The sequence below is a fragment of the Oryctolagus cuniculus genome, chromosome 8 (genome assembly GCF_964237555.1).
Source record: "Oryctolagus cuniculus chromosome 8, mOryCun1.1, whole genome shotgun sequence".
NCBI lineage: Eukaryota > Metazoa > Chordata > Mammalia > Lagomorpha > Leporidae > Oryctolagus > Oryctolagus cuniculus.
Genome location: NC_091439.1, coordinates 130117012 through 130136303, shown reverse-complemented (window position 1 = coordinate 130136303; position 19292 = coordinate 130117012). Strand labels below are relative to the sequence as shown.

At 43.3% G+C, this 19292-nt stretch overlaps 2 protein-coding genes across 18 annotated transcripts in view; one reads left to right on the top strand and one right to left on the bottom strand.

Moving 5' to 3' along the window:
• LOC138843592 (rho GTPase-activating protein 20-like) overlaps positions 1-19292 on the bottom strand; it is a 1064354-nt gene that overhangs the window by 460316 nt on the left and 584746 nt on the right. The window lies entirely within an intron of this gene.
• LOC138843593 (rho GTPase-activating protein 20-like) overlaps positions 1-19292 on the top strand; it is a 139463-nt gene that overhangs the window by 30571 nt on the left and 89600 nt on the right. For 5 of the 7 annotated variants that reach the window (XM_070048234.1, XM_070048236.1, XM_070048237.1 and 2 more), the window contains exons 11-17: positions 1355-1534; positions 5334-5470; positions 6697-6858; positions 10633-10739; positions 11530-11725; positions 12066-12216; positions 18950-19033. In XM_070048234.1, coding sequence (XP_069904335.1) covers positions 1355-1534; positions 5334-5470; positions 6697-6858; positions 10633-10739; positions 11530-11725; positions 12066-12216; positions 18950-19033 — 1017 coding nt within the window. Of the gene's footprint in view, positions 1-1354; positions 1535-5333; positions 5471-6696; positions 6859-10632; positions 10740-11529; positions 11726-12065; positions 12217-13117; positions 14290-17907; positions 18094-18949; positions 19034-19292 lie in introns of those variants that run through there. The other 2 variants (XM_070048240.1, XM_070048241.1) reach the window with 2 other exon arrangements.

Genomic DNA, 19292 nt, shown 5'->3' with positions numbered 1-19292 from the left:
CTCCAAGAAATCCTAAGAGTGTATCTGTCGTTGGTGACTCCTAGCGGTCCTTATGGATGTGTGTTTAATATGCTCTCAGTTCCTGATCATCTTTTTCTGTCCTGGTTATGCCGATGGTTTGGTTTTGTTAATATTGCAGTTGTAGAAGCTTCTTTTACCATGAAAGAGACAAGTTGCTATAATTCTTGCTCTGAACAGGGTATTAATGTCCCATGAAATGGAAAATTTAACTAATATGTCAGAAATTGAATAAAGGGAGCTTTCACTTTGTTGTTGAAAAGAAAATCCCTTTGACAGCACAGAATCGTGAAAACATGTTCGAAGTTTAGTTTTTGAGAGGCAAAAATAGACACAGAATGTTAAATTGCTAGTTCTATCCTTAAAGGTCCACGAAGATTGGAGGTGTCCTAGGGCAAGGGCCAGGAGCCAGAAGGCAGGTCATCAGTCCAGTCTTGCACGTGAGTTGCAGGAACATCAGTGTTCAAGACAACAGCTCTGCATCTTAGGGTCTGATCTGCATTTGCAGAGAGCTTCAGTCAGGATCCATGATCAAGGACCAAACCAGGTGGTCCAATGTGGGACAGAGGTGTCTTCATGGACATCCCAATTGCTAATACCCACCAGTAGCAGAGGATCTTGAGAATTTCTTGGGTTGCCAGCAATTTAAAAATGAGAGAGGAAAGCAATGACATTACATGTACTCCGTGAACATCAGTTGGTAGGATGGCTCTGGGTCTCTAACACTCTGCAGCACTCCCTCAGCTAGTGAGCTGTGAGGGGCTCCCGAGAGGGCCAAAGTAGGAGGGAAGTGTAACAGCAGACCATGGCCCCAGTGCTCTTGAGAATCACAGGCTATAAAACTGACAGAGAAATGAAGTCTCTTTTCATGATCTAACATCGTGGGAGAGAGATTCTAGGTTACAGCAACTCATGACATATATGGCCCAATCATTTAAAAAATGCAGACCACTGATGTTTACTCATGTTTACTCATATGAGGACGTTAAAAATCTAGTTGGAGTCAAGGCAGATTTTAGCAGGCCTTCTACTTTACAACGGAAATAACAAGTCATCAGTGTGCAGTGCACTGAGGGATCTTGGTCTTCTAAGCTAGGCAATGGGCTACTACTTCTGTTTGCATTGGAAAGGTCCTCTGCCTGGGTGCCTGCTTTATGCAGTGCCTCCCCAGAGAGAGCACACCTGATGCTCACTCCCAAGACACAGCTCTCTTCCTTGCAGAAGCCCCAGGAGAACTTGAGCTGTCCCCGGTGCTGTACCCACACTGACAACAAGGCATGTTTGATCATACCTGTCACCATCAGCCTGATGTGTATTGAGATTTTTCTCTGCCTAGGGCATGAGTGTCCATATGCTATCCAAGCAAGCTACCATCGAGCTGCCTTTCATAATCAGGAACCGGGGAAGTCCACCTCCGCCCTGAGCATGGAGGATCCCGTTCTGGAGATCTTGTCTGATGGAGGGATCCAGTTCGTGTTGAAGCCCAGGCACACGGCTAAAAGGCAGCGCCGGTGCGGTAAGTCTAATTTCCAGCAGGGTTCTGCTCTCTGCTCATCCATGCATTCCTGAGAAAAAAATTCATGACAGAGAGCTGTTCTCCATGAGGGAGGAGGTGTGCATAAGTACAGGGACCCAGTACTCACCAAGAACCAGGCTTAGAGAAACTGTTCAAAGTCAGAACCCATCTCACTTCCAGGAGGATTGTGGTGGTTCTTCTACATTAGAACTTTTGTGTCCTCTGGATACCCTGAGCATTTGCTCCATAAAATAATGCATGCACAAACTTATGTGTCTGTAGAGAGAAGTTTCTTGTGGCCTGGCATCATGGTACAGTGGGTTAAGCTGCATCCTGCAATCCACATCAGAGCATTGGCTTGAGTCCTGGCTCTCCCAGTTCGGATGAAGCTCGCTGGCTTTATCAGAATGTGCCCGGGAAGGAAGCAGAAAATGACCCAAATACCTGGGTCCTTTGTCTCGCATGTGGGAGACCCAGGTGGAGTTCTAATCTCCAGCCCTGTCCCTGGTTGTTGTGGCCATTTGGGAAAAAAACAAAGTGATGAAAGATGTCTTTCTCTGTGTGTTATTCTGTATTACAAATAAATCTTTACAATGAAGAGCATCATGTGTGAAGGCCTGGAAATGAAGACTAAGCATTCCAGAGGGTAACCCTGAACCTGGAGTGAGAGCAGGAAGTAATCAATGTACTGCATGCCTTAGACTTACCTTATATGGAAGATCTCCAGGATGGTGAGAAACTGTGGCATTGAATTTGGATCTCTTCTGGCTTGGGCTGAAGTGGCTAGGGGGTTGCTTCCTGAATTGATCTCTTCATTATGCCCACGGCATGCTGACTTCCTCCAGGCTTCAGATGCATATCTAGACCAGACATGGACTGAACAGTTACGATCAGGGATGTTTCAGCTTTTTGCTTTCCAGTCTCTCCCTACTTGTCAATATTCTTTTGAGAGACCTTTCTCTGAAGAACAGTTTTTAGTAAGGTGGGAAATATTGTGGCAAGAATATAATGATTTCCACTGTGAATGGTGTTCGTACTTTTCTTGTGAGGATATTCTGTGATTTATATAGCTTATAAATGTGTTTTTGGTTGTAATTTTGAGCATATAGCAATATTCTATAAATGTTGCTCCTGTGCAAGATTGTGAATCTGAACTTTGTAAACATCCACAACCCCCATTTGGGCAAGAGAATGCCACCACCAGAAGTATCGCCAGGAGTGTCAGAAAGGCTCAGTGTTTTTGAAGTGAGCTTGTTGAATTATGCAACGTGTCTCATGGAAAATGGCTGCTGTTTCCATTGGTCACAGAAGCAGCATGCGCTCTCAGTAAATAATGTACCTTATGAAAGCCTCAGCTAAGCACCGAAAGTATTTTTGTTTGAGAAAGATTGTAATGGCACTCATCTCTCTCTGTTCCCATATGTTCTGGATGTATAGATTCATATCAAGGTATGGAGCATGATGCTTCATTGCTTAGCTGTGTGACAACTAAGTAGTGGATTATGTCCCAATAGATTTTTAAATAATGAAATCAGGTGAGTCCTAGGTGTACCAGGTTGTGCACGAGTTAAACCATGTATTCTTGCCTGTTTTAAAGAAAGAGTTGGATATGGTAGTATGTATGAGCAGCCTCCTGCATTTGAGATGGCATTTGCTTTTTTCTTGTCTCCTTTTAAAAGGTGGAATTTTGAATGCTTGGTGTTGGATTACTTTGTGACTGCATGCTATCTGGAGAGTACTAACTAACCAGAAAGAGAATGGAGATAAAGTTTACTTTAGGGTGAGGAAACTGATGTGTGGGATCCCTTACACCATTTGATTGTAAATGATTACAGAAGAAAGTAATTCTCTTCACGGTTGTGATGAGTTGTGTGCCATGCTGAGTAATACATTATATTAGTGCAATGAGGTGTAGATAGCATCATTCTTAAACAAGTTGAGTCAAAGGAAAGTCCAAAGAATTGAGTAACTGGACTGGCTGATGAAGTGGCACATCTTGGAGCCTATCCTGGCTTCCTCAGTGATATAGCACCATGAGGATTGCCCTCCCTTGTTTGTCTGATGGTGATGCATTCAGGGGCCCAGAAATGCCAAGAAGATGGCTGATGAATGATATTTGGGGAGGGGGCCGGTGCTGTGGCACAGTGGGTTAAAGCCCTGGCCTGAAGCGCAGCTGTCCCATATGGGCACCAGTTCTTGTCCCGGCTGCTCCTCTTCCGATCTAGCTCTGTGCTATGGCCTGGGAAAGCAGAAGAAGATGACCCAAGTCCTTGGGCCCCTGCACCCATGTGGGAGACCCAGAAAAAGCTCCTGGCTCCTGGCTTCGGGTCAGCATAGCTCTAGCCGTTGTGGCCATCTGGGGAGTGAACCAGTGGATGGAAGTCCTTTCTCTGTCTCTACCTCTCTCTGTAATTCTGTCAAAATTAATCTTAAAAAAAAACAAAAAAACAAAAAAACAAAAACAGATTGTTTTTGGCAACTTCACCCATCTGTCTATCACACTGCACCTTGACTCCTCTGGTGCCTTTTATGATATTCAGCATAAATCGGTCATTTAAGAAGAAAAGTTTAGGTGCCTTCTTAAGAAAACGTGCACAGCTGAGCAGTAGATACTCCAAACTCATGTTTTCCTTGGTGATCCTCTTTTCTGTGGAAAATTCCTCTTCAGCGTTCAGTTGGCAGAGCTTGATGGGTAGCTAAAATATAGGCTGTATAGCTTGGCAGGGTGGCACAAGGAACAAGGCCCCACGGGATCCTGCCACTCATTTGGGAACCAAGTGAAGAAGGTGAAATCAAATCACCTGGGGAACAGGTTAAGCTTTGTAACCCTGAAGAGTGAGGGAGGTAGAGGCTGGTTGAGTGATATCAGGGAGCTTGTGTCATGAAGTGCAGATCTCTTTGATGGGAGTGAGTTGCTGGTGCTTGGGCATTCAGACTACCAAACAGGAAATCTCATAGGGAAAGGTGACTTAGCATGAAGTAGATTATGAGACTCCACTTAGTTTGAATGTCAACTGTATTTTTTTGCTTTTCAAATGAGTTCTGACACCTGACTCCACTGGGTAAACTTAAGAGGATGTGTATAACTCAATGTGAGGTGTCTCATTATGCAAAAAAATAAAAAGCAAAAACTGTAGGTAGCACTGCCAGAATTGAACCTGAGCAGCTTCCTCAAGTCTTTATATTTCATTTCTGGTTGATGAATTGATTGTTTGATTTGAGAGACCATCACACACATGCACAAGAGAAGGAGAGAGAGAGAGAGAAAAGAAGAGAAGAGTTGAGTTGAGTTTCCTATCCTCTGATTCACTCCCTAAATGTCAGCCGTGGCCATGGGCCAGGGACAGAACTGGAATCTGGTATTTACATCATGTCTCCTTTGTGACAGGCAGGACTAGAGCTGGAATTTGGGAACTTATTCCATGTTGTGCTTGTGAGAGGTAGGAACCCAAATTTGTTAGCCATGCATACTGCCTCAGAGGGCCTGCATTTGCAAGAAGCTGGAATTGGGAGCCAAAGATGGACATCAGGTCCAGATGCTCTGATATGAGCCTAGGGCATCTTAACAATTAGGCTAAACACCTGATTCTAACTGCCAGCTTATAGGAAATTGGGAAGAAAAGTTCATGAACGTCACGTGGATGGTACTAGCCAATTTCAGATCGTAAGCTCTTGTACACCACAAATGGATCAGTTTCTGTCTTTTCTAAGGCTGGAAACAGTCACCTGTCAAATGGAAAGGGTGGAAACAGAATCTGTCAATGATCCTCTACAGCTAATGGTCTCACTTTCTCCTCAGGCTTTCTCACAAACTGTCTGTCTTGCTGGGGCATTACCAGAAGCCATAATGACCTGCCCCAGGACTCCCCTCCTGCTATTTCGGTGCCAACACTCCTGAGAGTGTCTGGTGTTGAGGACCTGACCCTCACACTCTGGGTAGGTATCATTTTGATCTTCTGAAGCCCTCCTCAGGAGTGAGCGTTCTGAGGGCTTGGTGTCATCATCCAAAAGTGTTTCAAATGAGGCCATCATTTGTCAGTCCCTGGCTTTGGCTGACATGCCTTCTTAATGTGACCTCAAAGAAGAACAGTCAGCTCAGTTATCGTGGTCTTACTTCAAAGGCAACAGGAGAAAGAACCGTTCCGTTTATTCTGCTGGTTTCAGCGATGTTACCCAGTCACCTGCTCACACACAGCAAAAGGAATGTTTCTGAATCTCTTGGAGTCGACATCCCCCCATGTTCCCCTTTTAGCCTCTTCCTTGAAGTGTTCCTTCATTTCCTTTTTGTCTAGATGACTCAAACTTAGAACTCAACGTCCCTCACTGTGGGCGTGGTTTGTATTTCAGATGATTAGATGGATCACCTGCCATTTATGTATCCTTCTATCATAAGAGAATGTGTCAGAGGAAAGCCACAGAACGTGGCCTATGTTATTTCCCAGGAGGGCATTTAAGAGTTGGCACATTGATTGTCCAGCACATCTACATACACTATGCTAGATGTAGGGCATTTTTTGCGAGGTGGGGAGGAATGTATCAAGTTAGTTCCATGCTAGATGGTGCCCCAGCCCTTGCAGCATTCACAAGTTGAAGGAGTTGCTAGGATCCTCATCACTGTGACATCATTCATGGATAAAAGGAAAGCATGAGTAAGGTGATGTCCTATGCCCAAGGTCTCATGAAAAGTAAGGGACCTAATAGATGACAGATTCCTGGAGATACCTGACTGTGACACTCCTGTTCCCCTCTTGGCATGAAGATGAGGCAGAAGGACATGAAAGTCAACAAGTTTGGCAACAAGTGTGGCAACGAGATTTTCCTAGTTGGGAAAGGCCATCAGTACTAGGAAATAATGAGAACAGCATGGTAAAACAGGAGAGAGTGATTCACTAAAAGCTTGAAGCAGAGAAGTTTGGTGTACAAGTTTCATTCCTTGAAAAGGAAACTAGGTTAAAGCCAGCATTCAAAACAATTTAGTGGGTGGACACAGATCAGATGGATGGGTTGAACATATATTTAGAGACACTGAACAAAATTTTCTTCCCTCACTTCAGCTGCTGCTGTGTCAGTTCCCATACTCTTCTCTACAGGGGGCTAGCTTTTGTTCTGGGCTTGTGGATATGAAATGTCCTTTAATTAGTTTTCCTTTTTCTTTTCCACAGGAAGTGATTCGTATTATCAAGCAGAAAGGGCCAAAGACAGAGAATATTTTTCAAAAAGTTGGTGACATAAAGTCATTTATAGCCCTAAAGGAAAGATTTAACACAGGAGATAGAGGCGACTGGGGCAATGAATCGCCACTTGTGTTAGCAACACTGTTAAAGGTAGGGGGATTCTGGCATCATCTATGCACAATATGGAAGCTGTGTGATGGGTTTCATTCCTCGTGACATCTCAAGAAGAGCAGTAGGCCTAATCAGTTAAGCGTCTGAGAAACTGAAAAACACATCAGAAACTCCAGGTTGTAGGCAGCTACTCCCTTCATTGGACAGACTCTGCTTGTTAGATAGCTTTCCCAGTCTTCAGACTCCATGCTTGCTGTCCTCATCTGAATGCTCCATGTAGAATTATGCTAGCATAGTTATAATTGCCCAAGCATCTTCCAAATAAACCCTGGTTATTCATATAGAATTTTGGCCAGTACAAATCTCCTGCATTTGCCAGATTTGACAGTGTCTTCCTAATGACATCAGAGTTTCCCAAAGAAACTTTATTTGAAATTTTGAAAACCATTCTAGGTGTTTTCCACAATAAGCAAACATTGCTCTTAAAATGAATTAAAAATACATACAAATGCCAAGAAAATTCCATTCTTTTCATTGCCATTCTTTCCCCTGTCTCTTATGCCTTTGCTTCACACGTGGTGTCAGGACTCTGCTATTTGGAGCTGCCTTCATTTTGACTACTGTTGGCATCTTATGTTCATTTCCATTGTACTTAAGCCAATACTCCTAGTTATAGTTACATAGTAACGAGCCCCAGCACAAAGCTCAGCTTGTGAATCTGACTTTGAAAGTGTTGCAGCAGGCAAAGCTAGGTTAGAAGTTTTAAAATGTTGGGCCTGTGTTTGGCATAGCAGGGTATGCTGGGGGTTGGAATGCTGGCGTCGTATATCAGAGCCCCAATTCAAGTCCTGGCTGCTGTGCTGCTGATCCAGCATCCTGTTAATGCATCTGGGAAGGCAGTGGAAGATGGCCAAGGTACTGAGGTTCTTGCCTCCCATGTGAGAGGCAAGGATGATGCTCTTGGCTTCAACCAGGGTCTGAACTGGATATTGCAGCCATTCATTTATGTAGGATCTCTCTCTGTCTCTCTTCCTCATTCATGAACAGTGTGCGTGTATGTGCATGTGTGTCTCACTCTCTGTGCCTCTGCCCATTGAGCACAGAATTCTCTTTTTTTATTTATTTGAAAGTCAGAATTACAGAGAGAGGAGAGGCAGAGAGAGAGAGAGAGAGAAGTCCTCCATGCGATGGTTCACTCCCCAATTGGCCGCAATGGCCAGAGCTGCAGCGATCTGAAGCCAGGAGCCAGGAGCCTCCTCTGGGTCTCCCACGTGGGTGCAGGGGCCCAAGGACTTGGGCCATCTTCCACTGCTTTCCCAGGCCATAGCAGAGAACCTGGCCGGAAGAGGAGCAGCCGGGCCTTGAACCGGCACCCATACCATATGGGATTCTGGCACTTCAGGCCAAGGCGTTAACCTGCTGCGAAACAGTGCCATCCCTGAGCAAAGAATTCTAAAATCCAAGGTGATGCAAAATACACATGTATTTCAAAATTGTATGGTAAAATCACAAGTATCCAGGTACATTTCTGTAAGGGAAAATTGAATTGTTGGTCATTTCAGCAGCTGTGAAACAAAAATCTGGCAATGCCGTAATCACTACAAAAAATATCCTTACATTCTTTGAAACGCTCAGTACACTTGCTCTTTCCTTACCCTCCATCAATGCTTGGCCACATGTTAAATGGTTACACTTCTGTAATGACTTCCGGGCCCACACGTACATCACTCAGATCATAAAAATATACACTAGGTTAGACAGTCACATGTTTGTGTTGTTTCTGTTGTACATGAAGTTGATGTCATTTTTCAACAAGATATAGTGGTTACCCCTCTGAGGACTTTGGAGTCTGATTTTTGATAAATACCATGGGAATCACCTGGAGAGTTGGTCCAGGCTAAACATAAATACAGTCATGGAGTTGGATTTGCCATTGAGCTCCCTAGAAGCAGAGGTGCAACAGCAAATCGTCTTCACATGATCTCCTTGGCTCACAGTGTGACTTCCACAACATGCCCCGTCTAGTCATCCTGCAGCACAGGGAAAGCCAAGAGAGGACACATACCCCACGTGCATGGAAGTAAGTACCCAGCAGACAAAGCTGCTCCTGAGCCATCCCAGACTTCCCCATCATTCAGAGCTCCACACATACTGGACATACTCCTTGGGAAACAGTCAAAGGCTGTAACTACAGTGGGAGAGTATTGGACGCCAGTGACATAGTCAGGGTATAAGAGGGCTTGGATTTTGTCCGTTTTCTTCACTGTTCTATCCCCAGTAGTCCAAACTGGATATGACATAAATGACTACTCAAGAACTACTAGAATGAGTGAGCAATGTCTGGATTATGAACACAACACTTACTGAGAGGCATTTCCTACACTCACTGCTATTGAAAAGTGTCATGGGCCATATAGTGAGACCAGTGGAAAGAAAGCTAGCAAGGGGATATGAACTGGAAATATAAATCCCACCATCTTCTGGTTATATTTGTAAAGAGTTGATCAATGAGCTAGTGAAAAGGAAAGTAGAATGAGGCTATTAGGAGAGTATTTTGCCCCAGGGAACAGACATAGTCAAAATGTCCAGTCCTTACTTCCTATTTTCTGTGAGTACATGTGTGTATATTTAGTTCATTTGGTTCGGAACCTTTGCTGCTAAGACTTAAAAGGATTAGTCTGAAATCAAAATGTGAAGTATGTATGTTTACATGTCCACAGTGCATAATATGATTTAGGATGACCCATAAGCAGATTTGTCAGTTTGTACTATTTTGCTAAAATATAGGCAAAGAAGACTATATAGATTTGTTTTATATATTTGAATGGCAGAGTGAAAGAGAGAGACACGTATGGGTCTGGCAATGTAGCGCAGTGCATTTACCTACTACCTGCAACACAGACAACCTGTATGTGCACTGATTTGAGTCCCAGCTGCTTGGTTCTGGATGAACTTACCACGAATGGACATGGGAAGGCAGCCAAAGATGGCCCAAATACTGTGGTCCCTGCCACTCACATAGCAGAGCTGGGTGGAGTTCCTGGCTTCCGGATTCAATGTGGACATTTGCAGAGTAAATTCGTGTATGGAAGATTCCTCTCTGTCTCTGTTTCCCTCACTGTCTCTCTGTTTCTTTCTCTCTCTCCTCTCTCCCTCTCTCCCTCTCTCCCTCTCTCCCTCTCTCCCTCTCTCCCTCTGTGTGTGTGTGTTTCAACTCCATCTTTTACATAAATAAATAAGCTTACAATGACACAAACACACACACATGCTCATACAGAGATGTCAATCTTCCACATGTTTTCTGAGTGGCCCAGGTTGGGCTGGGCCAACCTGAAGCCAGAACCGAAAACTTGTTTCAGGTCTCTGAAGTAGGGCAGAGCCCCAAGTACTTGGGCAGTTACCCACTGCTTTCTCGGGCACTTTAGCAATGTGCTGGATCAGAAGTAGAGCAGCCAGGAATTGAAGTGACCCTCTGATAAGAGTTGATGGCATCCCTGGCAGCAGATTAATCCACTATGCCATAATAACTACCCTCCAAAAGATGATTGAGACAATAAGATGAGGTTTTTCTTCCCTTCCAAAACTTCTCAGACTGTGTACACCTCTAGAGTAAGTCAGAAGAAATGGAAGCACCCGTTTCTGCATGTACACAATGGTGGGAATTAGAGGCCAAACTCTATGGAGGTCACAGTTTGAACGTCTAGAGAAAAAGCGGAGATTAAATGAAATATTGCAATTAAATGTTTTCTTTGTAATTTCTCAAGTCTATATTTGCCAACAAATTGATATAACTTCTTTTTTAATCTCTATAAGGAGTGTCTTCGAGCCTTTCCTGGCACTCTCTTTTCAACCGACCTCTATGATCAGTGGCTGGATGTTCTTGATAAAGGGAATGACGAGGAGGCCAGAGACATCCAGAGGTGATTCTATATAATTGGTACTGCATTCCAGACATGCCTCAGAAGGCAACCGACATAGTCTGAGAAAAAGATTTTCTGCTCTCGAGCATGAACCACTAGAAGAGTGCACATTGTGAAGAGGGTTCTTGTAGTCCCACACACCACAGCCAGAATCAGAAGACATGTAGACTCTACCATTGTCATTGAGTTCTTATTTCTCCCCAAATGTTATTATGGAGTTGTTGATATTGTACACATTCTGAATGTATGACATCGGTGGGGAGGAAGTCCGCTGGTGTCAGAGACATGCTACAAGAACAGTTGACCACTGGTCTGACCGTCATATTGTCAGAAGCAACTAAGTGCAGATCTCTGTGTGTGCTTATAGAATTGAAGTCAGTCAAGCGCTTTTGTATGTATTCATGCCCGGGATGTGTTTGTTCCATCACTGCTTTAGACTCTTGTCTTGAGGCAGCATTCTTGTACTATTACCTTTCAAAGAAGGGCAATGCTTTCAATTAATTGCTGTTGAATTTCCTCAGTAAGCTCTCACCTGAGAACATTCTGTAACACAACATCTGTTTTTAATATACCTGTGTTCAATTAGATATTTACAAAGTTATCCCAAATGAAAACACATTGTGATTTCAGCAAAAAAATCATAGGAATTTTTTTTAAGACTTACAGCTCCTTTTGTCTGTATTTTCATTGGATTATGTCAATGGCATTAAAACTACTGTATTTCCTTTTTTTTATCTACAAATTCCTGAGGAAAATGACTTGTTATAAGACTGCATTTTTTTGTGTTTAGGCTTTTAGCCCATCTGCCCAGAACTAACACAGCTCTCATAAGACACTTGTTTTCATCATTATATGCAATCTCATGTAATGCATCATACAATCAGATGACTACATCAAAGTTAGCTTTGTGCATCACCCCGAGCCTTCTGTGTGTCTGGCGATCTACTTCAAGAAGCCCAGCCCTCGAAGATGAAATAAGGAGAAAGGTAATGAGTACCCTGTTTGTTTGTGTTGGAAAAGTGAAAGTCAGGATTTGCATTCTTGCCAAAGAAGGGAGTGATATCAAAATATTAGCCATTCAACTAGGCCACAAAATATGTTGGTCTTCTAATGAGAAATGTTTTTGGACAAGTTACATAGTATTCTTGGAAGTGTAACTGTCATTTATGAGATAAAACTGGTTCGTATGTGTTACTGTCAAGTGCAAATTTTTGTTAGAATCCAGAATTTCACATTTTTGTGATGTTCACGGTTCACATAGGACTTGTGACTCCTAAATAGGCCAAGTGGAAAAGAGCACCCCATGTTCATCCTTTTGTGTCACAGCTTTCCCTCGTGGAGTTTCTGATTGCAAGTTATCCCAGAATATTTGCAGTTGACCAGAAGTCTAAGAAGAGCTGTATGAAATCCAAAAGAAACATTGGAGAGAGTACCCGGCAAGTCATCGCCACTGCGGGGCAGAGTGCTGCCAGCCCAGGTGAGAGTTCCCTGCGGTGGGATCTTAGGGCCAGCGTGCCAGGTTCTCTGGGAGAATTTCACTCCTTTGCTAAGAACCAGACCGCAAGCCTGCCAGGTGTCACAGGAGAAGCTTGAGTGATGTCCTGTAGCTCAGGGCTAACCCCAAGAGTAATGCCACCCCTCCCATGACTCCACCTGCTCTGTCTTCACAAGGGTAGCACAGATCAGGAGGTTTTATGGTGTCCTGAGACCAAAGCACAGATAAGATGATGTACTTGACTTACCACGCCACTCTTGCAAATGATGTGCGCATCAGAGAGATCGTGTGTTGATCTAGTCTATGGAACCATTTTCTAACCAAATGTAAGTGTAGCCCTTACAAATGAGAGTGCCTCATGTGCTGAGGAAACGTGGGCTTAAAGTAGTATGTGACTTCGCTGCTAAACATATTCAGATGAATGCACACTTTTTCATTATAGGTATTTATGATACAACTAGAAACAGTGTGTGCATAGACAAGTTCATTCTTTGAAATGCATTTCCACATACACTTCTGAATTACTCTCTCCCATATAATCAGTGTGTTCCTGTTGAAGCATCGGCGAGGCTTGGTACTCTGTGGTAGCTGACACATCCCAAGTCCCAGTGCTCTTTGAAACCCTTTGAAAGGGAATAGTGTTAGGGATGAACAGAAAAGACCTCATGTCATAGAGGCTTCTTGCCAGTGTTCCAAATTTGGTGCCTTCATGTACCAACGTGTCACCTTTGTATGTTGTGTACATAAATAGTACTCAAAGTTAAAAATAAAAACCTTAGAATAAATGAAAGATAGGGATTTGTTTTGCTCAAGAAAGTAGTACATCTATAAATCATTTTTTCATTAATTGTTCTTTCATAAACTTGTCTTCATGATGTCTCAGAAACTGCAAGACAATCTCCAATATGAGTCAATGATGTTATTCTATCCTTGGCTCCCTGTGGAAAACTAATGGGTCCTTTTCCAAAGTACAAGATTCTTCATTTAAATGATTTCAAGGATTAAACCTCAAACTTTCAATTCAAAACAAGAATTGGTTTGATTCACAATGAGTATTCAACTTGGGCATCATTTTCTCAGAGACATACTTTGATATACTTAGTTTGATGATGTCTCAGAACTTAAAGAAACCCACATTGGGAGCAAATGATATTTACATTCCAAACAAATTCTTCTCCTGCAATCAGATACTGAAAAGTGACTGAAAATAGACTAACACTACTTTTGTTTTCTCGTCAATGGAAAAGATGACACTGTCACCGGAGTCTGAACCCATTAAAGGTATGGTGTCTGGCCAGAACTTTCCAAAGGAAAAAGAAGTCAAGCTTGAGCTTGTAAAGGGACCACCTGCGTCTTCTGTCCTCGCAATCTGAGTTACTGAAGAGTACCAAGAGCGTGCTTCCTTTAAATGTCCCTAAAATTCCTTTCACCTAACGCCAAAGGATAGTTTATAAAAGGTTTGCGCCTTGTTATCGATGTGCTTGAAATCTTCAGTTTCTTTCCTGGAAGGATAGAATTCCTTGGTAGAAAATTGCCCACGAGGCACCTACCCTAAGACAAACGTTTTGAATCCAGTTATTCTGTAACTGTCTCACAGTTGCAAAATTCAATCATTGATTTTCAAGATAGATTTTCAGTATTTCTGTCCTTATCCTTTTTGCGCCTCTTAAAGTAATTCTCATGTTTTGTATATAAGTGGAATTTAAATAAAAATAAAACACCTGAAATGAATTTAGAAAGGAATTTTCCTGCTCAAAATATTGAAATGGCCAATAGACAGGTGAACAGATGCTCAGGATCACTAGTCTGCAGGGAGATGCAAATCAAAGCCACAATGATTTTTCACTTCAGCCCAGTTAGATGGCTATCATCCAAAAATCAAAAAGCAATCAATGCTGGTGATGATGTGGGGAAAAGGTACCCTAACCCACTGCTTGTGGGAATGTAAACTAGTAGAACCATTATGGAAGACAGTATGGAGATTCCTCAGAAATCTGAAAATAGATCTACCATATGACTGATCCATTCCACTCCTGGGAATGAACCCAAAGAAAATGAAATCAGCATGTGAAGTGTCATCTGTACCCCCATGTTTATTGCAGCTGAATTCACAACAACTAAGATGTGGAGTCAACCCAGATATCCATCAACTGATAATGGAATTAAGAAAATGTGGTATATACACACTGTGGAATACTCCTCAGCCATAAAAAGAAAAGAATGAAATCCTGTCTTGTGTATAGAAATGGATACAAGTGGGGACCATTAAGCCTAATGATACAAGCCAGTCCCTAAAAGACAAATATATTTATTTTCTCTGCTATGTGGCAGGTGATGTAGAATACAAAAAATACTTAGGAATAAAATGGATACTTTGTGATATGATTGCTCTTCTTAGGCCTTGTGTATACTTGTGTGGAACTGTAGTCTTCCGACTTTGTTACTTGTTGAATATATGGTTAGTGATAAATTAAGCCTGTGACTATAGAGTGGACTGAAAGCTTTTCTTTGTAAAACTTAAAGGAAAAGTAGGGAAGAAAAGAGGGGGTTGAGAGAGTGAGAGGGGGAGGGGGGAATTATGATTCTCTTCTTAGAACTGTAGCTGTGAAATACACGAAATCTGTTCTCTTTATATTAGTAACAATTCTAAAAAATGATTCAATTTGTGCAGTGGGTTCTCATCGTATCTATTTTCCTTTTCTTCAGTCTAACACTCTCCCAACTGAGCTATTTTGGCTGCCCCCAGTACGTTTTCTTTTTCTTTTCTTCATGAGGTCTCTGAAACCTCAGGAAAATCCCCTTTATGAGTACATGAAGTTGAGATTTCAGAGTTGATTTTACTTGTACCTTACACTGAGATGAGTCTGTTTTCTGAACATATTCTAAGACAGCTTTAGATTTTTCCACAGTGGAATCAATAAAACCAACATGAGAATCGGATCCAATGTCAAAGAATGTGACTGACCCAAACCCTCCACTTGGCAAAAAGGCTAGGCCCGAGTTTCAGATTGGCCTGTGCGTGCCTTCTGAACCTTGTCTTCTGAGTTACTGAAGAGAACAATTGGTGTGGTTCCTAAGCATGTACTTGAATCTTCCTTGCACTGCCTTGAACGCCTGCTACAAACCAACTTGCCAAAATGTATAATTTTCCTAACTGGAATTGAACTCCTCCATTAATAACTCTCTTGCTAGAGAATGACCAGTGTGACTACCAAACTAAGGCAATGGTTTTGACTTCATATTTTTCTTGACTTGGCTTCCACGGGAACACTGACTATGCCGTTTGCCTTTATTTTTCTTGTGCTTATATTTTCTGGAAGGAAAATTACAGTTCAAAATGATATCCAAGGACAAACAGGAAACATGTAAGAGAATTTAGAATAGGAATCTTTTTTTCTTGAGCAAAAGGAAGTTCACACAGCATTTTCCCATAATGCATGTTTGCATGTATCTCCTTTCATGTGCTTGTATCGTATTTGGATTCAGAATAACTTCATTACCAGTTATCTGATGTTGAGAAGGGTCTGCTGTTGGAAAATGTACTATGATAGGTTTTGTTTTTCCTTCAACATGAAAGTTCACACTTCACTTGGAGTGTGGCACAGTGTAAGATGTGGTGACTGAACAAAATCGTCTACTGGCAAATAATGCCAAGCCCGAGCTGGCCAGGGCCCACATCTGTCTTTTGACCTCTGCATTCTGAACACTGGATGTGTTCAGTTAGCAGAATTACTTAGGATTTCATTTTATGTTCTCTGCCCATCTTTTAATGTGACATTAAGAGCTTCTTTTTCACAAATGTTTGAATGTGTGTTTCCTAACTAGCTTGACATCTTCAGTTTCTGCCTTGGAAGGGCAGATTCCCTTGAAAGAAAATTGCTGATGAGGCACAAACACTGAGACAACCATTTGCTTCTGCTGGAATCATGACTGCTTCACAATCGTACACCAAATCAGCACTCAATTTGCCGAGACTTTCATTTTCTGTATCCTCACACGTTTGCTACCTCAAATCGTAACTCCAAAGTTTGGTAGACTAGTGCTACTCAAATAAAAATAATATATCTGCAATGAATTTAGAAAATCTTTTGTTTAGCTCCAAAAGAATTCCGTCTTTGCATCTTGTACTCATGATATGTATTTCCCTCTCCTTTCCTTCACGAGGTCTCAGAAACCTCAAGGAAATCTCCATGATGATTGCCTGATGCTGGGGTGTTAAATCGTTGCCTTGACCTCTCATAGGGTCTGTTTTCCAAAGTTATCCCAAGACAACTGTAGATTTTTCTTCAATGGATTAAATAAAATCTACCTGAGAATTGGACCCAGTGTCTGGGAGTGTGACTGGCATAAACACTTCCTTCACTGGGCAAAGAGACCAAGACTAAGCATGGAATGAGCCCACCTATGTCATTTGTCCTCTGTCTTCTGAGTTACTGAAAATAACAGTTGTCAGGGTTTTTGAGGATTTTATCCCATCTTTCCTAAAATTCCTTGAAACCTCCTCAAGAACTAACTTGCCGAAATGGTTGAGCAACTTTCCTAACTTGGATTGAAGTCGTCTTTTGCTGTGCAGGAGGGATAAAATGCCTAGAGAGTGAGTCACCCTTGTTGTCTCTATGCCAAGACAGTGGGTTAGCAAAGTGGCACATTTTCCTTGGCTCTCACCGGGATACTGGCCATTTCCCTAATTACTGGATCTTTTCATTTCATCTATGCCTATCCTCTTACTTTTCTGAAAGGGGAAGGGCAATTCTTAGCACAGAAATGACCTGAGGAAGGGCCCATCTGTATAGAGTCACAGGAATTGGTTCCATAATCACTGGAATCATCAAGGCTTGCCAGTAGGACAAGGGGGAGGTCAACTTTGTCTCTCTCAGCACCAAGAACAAGGTCCTGGCTGTCACACTCTCTGGCAAGACTGAAATTGAACTCTCGGTGCACCAAAGATATACAGATAAAGAAACCCATATTCAGCTCAAGCCCAACTTCTATCCTTATGAACTGCAGCAGACTATACCACTGCAACACTCATAGACACAGTTACCATTGATGAACGTTGATGAACGCTGAGAGCCTAGACTCCTAGAGCAGCTTCACTCCAACACAAAGCAAAAATCCAAGTGCTAACCCTGCATTTGGCTAAACCATGAACTCTTTTCAATAAAAACTAATTCATAAAGAGGAGAAATGAAGAAACATTTCTATGCCCAGACATGCTGCTTTTCTCTGACAACTGAGATACTGAATTAGAGAGATGGCATGGTGGTTTTGCATTTTCACCTTTCATCCCTAAATGCTTGGAGCCATCCACCAAATACTGAATTTACCAATTATATGAGGGCAAGGCTAATGGCACTTGAGGTTTTCAGTTGCAGTGAAGGAGGGAAAAGATTAATTCACAGAGACTGTCACCAGGATCCCTACTAAGAAAGTGAACTGGGCATCATATTGTACTTTGTTGGCTCCCTAGCACAACAAATAGACAAATGATAGTTAAAAGAAATTTCATTACATCTGTGACTTACAGTGTTACCGCCTGAAAAGAGATGCACTAATTGAAACATGGAACGAGTGGGTTCCCCAATCCTGCCTAATACATTTATATTTGTTTTCTATGGAGTTTGAAACCCAACATGACAATCATTTTTTTTTTTTTGCTTCGGCTGGTCTCAGAACCCCGGGAAACGTGTCCACGAAGCATGGCTGTTGCCTGACGTGAAGTCATGGATTTGATCTCTGCTGCTGGAATGAGTGTGTTCTTAAAGCATGCCTAAACACTTTGAGATTTGTCTGACATGGAGTACATGAACCCAACATGAGCCTGAAAGAGTGCCCTGAATGGGACAGGCCCCAATCCTCCACTAGGGAAAAAGACCGGACCAAACAGCGGTGCAGCCACGCTTGCCTTCTGCCCTGTGAGTGAGCACAGAGGAGATTGTGCAGCTGCATAAGAATTTCTCCCACATGGCGGGAGCGTCAATGAGGGAGTGACATGACTAAGCATGTGCTGAACATGGTTCATGAGAACTGGGGTTGGCAGTAGTGTCCTGCAGGGACCAGAGAATTCCTAGAGGTATACTCACGTAGCCCCTCAGAGGGGACTGTGGTCTGGGTGAAATAAGGTTCTTTGCTCCCACTGGAACACCAAGGTGGCACTTGCAAGTTCCTGCATCCTTTCACTTCACATGCTCTTTAACGTTCCGATTTGTTGCAAAGTGATTCCTTCTCAAGAAATAAGTGGCTCTGCTCTCAAGCTGTGAAGGAACCTTGGATATGTGCCCAGGAAGGACGTGTCTCCTGGGAAAAGAGTGCCAGAATGCTAGTCAGGTTAACTGAGATTACAAATTGTACTTCCCATTACACCCAGAGCGTACATACACCACTGGTGCATGAGGGTCTCCACATGGCTTGAGCCCTTTAGACACTGTACAGGTGGCCAAACAAAATGGAGAGAGGGGTGAAATCAAACCATGAGCGACCCAACTACTCGACCCTGACACAGGCCCAAACCCACCCCCAATCCCGCTAGTTTCCCTGGGAAGAGAACCGTCCAGCGGGCCATGGCTGGACTGAGCCCGTGCCGGACATGGTGCTCAGTTGCCATCCTGGAGGGCCCAGAGGATTGCTCAGCCTGGTTTCCTAGGCGGAGGCAGGTGTGTTGTCGGCAAAGACCCTAACTCAGGCCAAGTGCGTGATGTCTCTTCTTCTTCCGCAGACGCCGAGCCCAGCACCCGGGAACCTGTTCCGGACGTGCCGCTCCCAACCATGACTCCCAGCACCGAAGCTGACCACGACCACGGTAGGGGCCCGTGTGCCTTGTGTCCTCTGCCCCTGGGAGCCCGCTGGGTTGCCGGGGCTCCTTGAGCGAGAACGGGCTTTCCTATTGCCTCCGGGACCGGGAAGGTGTCGCCATGCGATTCCTTGTCCCGAAACGCTGGCCTGTGCTCTGGAGCTGCGGGGACGTCCTCGGGGCTCTGCCCGGGAAGGATGTGCTCCCTGGGGAGAGAGGGGCCGCGGTGCGAGTCAGGCGCTCCGAGACGGGGCCGTGTGTCCTCCCG